This window comes from Thalia democratica, chromosome 4, assembly GCF_965202585.1.
Source record: "Thalia democratica chromosome 4, ktThaDemo2.hap1.1, whole genome shotgun sequence".
NCBI lineage: Eukaryota > Metazoa > Chordata > Thaliacea > Salpida > Salpidae > Thalia > Thalia democratica.
In genome coordinates, this window is record NC_139168.1 from 78,303,649 (window position 1) to 78,305,171 (window position 1,523).

Below are 1,523 nucleotides of genomic sequence, written 5' to 3' on the forward strand. Positions count from 1 at the left end.
AATGAGCAAATTACTTTATACCATCAATTAGTATTATCTGCTTTGCATATTTTCCCGTTAACGTTCTTAAAGATAAATGTTTTTCTGTATAAACTATAAACGATTTAAAATGAATATTTTTTTAAAGATTAAACATAACAACAGTTTGTCAAGTTTAAAATGTATGAAGATTTTGTCGTAAATATTAAATAATCTTTAATGACTGTCAATTTTAACTTGCATATTTCTACAAAAATTGCAATAATTTAGTTTAATATTTTAGTTTATTACAGTCTAGTTTTATTTTAGTTTTGTTTTTAGACTGAAATTTTATTTCTTGCTAAATGTCCATGATGCATGAAAAAAACAAGTCCATTCCTTTCCAAGTACCAAAGGTTTTGTAAGAAAACAGATATTGTAACCAAGAAGGCTTCAGTATTTTGATTTGTGGAGGAGTAGACAAAAATCGAATGATTACAAACGAAGTTTTAAAGTTTGAAATTCCCAGTTTTAAAGTGCACAAATTTCCTTCAATGGTAAAACCACATTTATTTTTTTATTTATCTACTATCAAATCTGATATACTTGCTATTGGTAATACTGAAGAACTAAATGAGTTTCCAAATGAGTCATATCTATTTCTAGAAACTTATTCTGGAAAAACTAAAACTTGGAGTCATCAATATGTCAAAAATGAGGAAAAGTTTTATTGTATTAGTTCATTTATGGGTAAGTTGTATTTAATTGGTGGGTGGAAATGTAAATTGTGCTACAGTTACGACATAAGCAAAAATATATGGAACAAAATAAATAATTTGAATCAAGCAAGATATTGGGCTAAGTTTACAGTTTTTGAAGGCAAAATAGTTGTTACTGGGGGTTATAACATAAATCATGGTGAATTGAAATCTGTAGATGCATATGATTATTATGAAGACAAATGGACTTATTCACCTGACATGATTGAAGAAAGAAGTGATCATGCTGCAGTTAGTATGGGTAATAAAATGTTTGTTATTCGTGGAGCATATACTACAAGTTGTGAAGTGTTTGATAGTTATTCAAGAGTGTTTACAAAAATCAATTGAGAAGTAGTTGATTATTTAGCAAGAAAGTACTTTAAAGCATTTAGTATTGGTAAAAATATTGTAGTATTTCAAAATTCTGGTGAACCTCTAACAGAAACAGTTGATTACTTATACGATGTTGAAAAAGAAAAGTCGTTTAAAGTTCAGTGTGATTTTACAAAAAACATGTTTGAATCGAATTATATGAAGTACTACACCTAACTGTTAGAAACTAAGGAACGCATGTATAACAACAACAAAGAGAATTTATGAATTTTAAATTTTTTGAGTTGATTGTTGAAACTGTAACTTAATTTTAAATTTCATTTCATATTTTTGTTAAACTGCTTTGTTCAAATATGTTCAATAAAAAATATCAAGTTGTGTGAAGTACTACACTTTAATTTTAGAAGCTATAGGTACAACTTAGTAAAGAGAGTTTATGAATTTTGAAATTTGTTTGAATTAGCCGTAACT

General features: G+C 26.9%; 1 protein-coding gene across 1 annotated transcript; it reads left to right on the plus strand.

The window, feature by feature from the left end:
* Window positions 1-704: 704 nt before the first annotated feature.
* On the plus strand, window positions 705-1,067 carry LOC145833649 (kelch-like protein 38). Its single transcript, XM_082940795.1, has one exon. It carries the CDS (start codon window positions 705-707, stop codon window positions 1,065-1,067), a length of 363 nt encoding a protein of 120 aa, XP_082796921.1.
* Window positions 1,068-1,523: the final 456 nt, after the last annotated feature.

Coding starts and splice junctions, on each gene's coding strand:
- LOC145833649 (XM_082940795.1), top strand. CDS start 705: ATGGGTAAGTTGTATTTAATTGGTGGGTGGAAATGTAAATTGTGCTAC.